Genomic DNA, 1,362 nt, shown 5'->3' on the forward strand with positions numbered 1-1,362 from the left:
GTGTAACCCCCCCTCCCATCATACAGTACTGAGGCTAGAGAGGGAGAGGAACCCCTAGAGTCACACACAACCACACAGGGGGGGTTCTCAAGCTCCCAACACCCTGAGATTTCCAACGTCCGTCTCTGAATGTCCCACCCTTCTTGCGCCAAGCCCCTGCCTTCTCTGGTCCCGATGCAGCAGCGTGAGCAAGCTTGAGCCCCGGCCTGAGTGTTGGGGATGGGTATGTAGGGTAACAGGCCATTCACCGTGGGGGGATGGTCTATGGAGACCTGGGTGGCAGCCCACAGCCCTGCCTGCATCATACGCGTCACCCCGTGGAGCTCATGCCTCGGGCCGATCTCAAACAGCCCCAGGCGAGTCTGCTTGTCCCATAGGCGCCGAAGGAGGCCCCGGTGGCGGCTGGAGCTTGAGACCGGCTCTCTTTGTCCAGCCTCTGGGGAGGAGGCCAGGGCCTGGTGGGAAGAGGTACAGAAAGCAAAGAGGGGCATCTCAGAGGGGAAAGACCCAGGTTCGACCCACCTGCACTACTTGTGAGCCTTCCCCTCATCTCTCTCTGCCTCAGTTTCCTCAGCTGTAAAATAGGGATAATGTTCCCATCGCAGGTATGAGGGGCCACACAAACCTGCACGCTGCATCGGACAGCGTGACGGTGATTATTAGTGTCAGCAGTAAGCAAAGCAAGTGCATTCTGCAGTCAAACTGGGCTGAGACCGACCCTGTCACCAGCTCTGTGACCTTGTGTAAATCGGTGCCTCTTTTCCTCAGCAGCAAGGAGAAACTAAAGTAACCAACTCCTTCCTGGCGGAATTGGCTGGGTTACCATTGAGTTTGAGCTCCTGCACAGGAAGCCCTGCTTGCCGCACTGTGATTGCCCGCGATTCCTTCAGATCTACCCCACCGCCTCTGCTGACTTCCTCCAGGCCCGCGCCGAGGGGCGGCAGGGGCTGAGATCACACAGCTGAGCCGTTACTCGTGGGCACCCACCACGTGCCCAACCCTGGCTGAGAGCTCCCAACGGCCCTGTAAAGGAGGAGCTTTTAATACCATCTCCATTTTCCCGATGAGGAAACTGAGGAAATCCTCCCGGGATACCCGCTGGATCACCCCCGCTTCGAACCTGTGCCCCGCATGGGGCGTGTCCCGGTCCTCGACCAGGGCAGGGCCCCTCCCAGGCGGAGATGGGGGCGTGTCTGTGCCCTTGGCGGAGGGGAGGCTCGGCCCTTGATCAACAACGGTTCCCACTCCTGTTCTCTCTTGGGTCCGCACCTACCTCGCGGGGCCCGGGACTCGGTGCGGCCATCGCCCCCGCTGCAGCTTCCCGGGCTTTGGCCGAGTCTCCGCGTCTCCCCGCTGCAGGAA

The 1,362-nt window shown here is 60.6% G+C and overlaps 1 protein-coding gene across 6 annotated transcripts in view; it reads right to left on the reverse strand.

Annotated features, from left to right (window-relative positions):
- Pip5kl1 (phosphatidylinositol-4-phosphate 5-kinase like 1) overlaps positions 1-1,356 on the reverse strand; it is an 8,227-nt gene extending 6,871 nt beyond the window's left edge. For 3 of the 6 annotated variants that reach the window (XM_033759066.1, XM_010613625.3, XM_010613629.2), the window contains exons 1-2: positions 1,274-1,356; positions 249-455 (exon numbers count right to left, since the gene is read on the reverse strand). In XM_033759066.1, the coding sequence (XP_033614957.1) occupies positions 249-455; positions 1,274-1,303 (237 nt within the window). In that variant the 5' untranslated portion in view covers positions 1,304-1,356. The other 3 variants (XM_010613627.3, XM_019205966.2, XM_019205965.2) reach the window with 3 other exon arrangements.
- Between the last annotated feature and the right edge of the window lie 6 nt (positions 1,357-1,362).

Source organism: Fukomys damarensis, unplaced genomic scaffold (assembly GCF_012274545.1).
Source record: "Fukomys damarensis isolate Sample0158 unplaced genomic scaffold, DMR_v1.0_HiC HiC_scaffold_36, whole genome shotgun sequence".
In the NCBI taxonomy this organism is placed as follows: domain Eukaryota; kingdom Metazoa; phylum Chordata; class Mammalia; order Rodentia; family Bathyergidae; genus Fukomys; species Fukomys damarensis.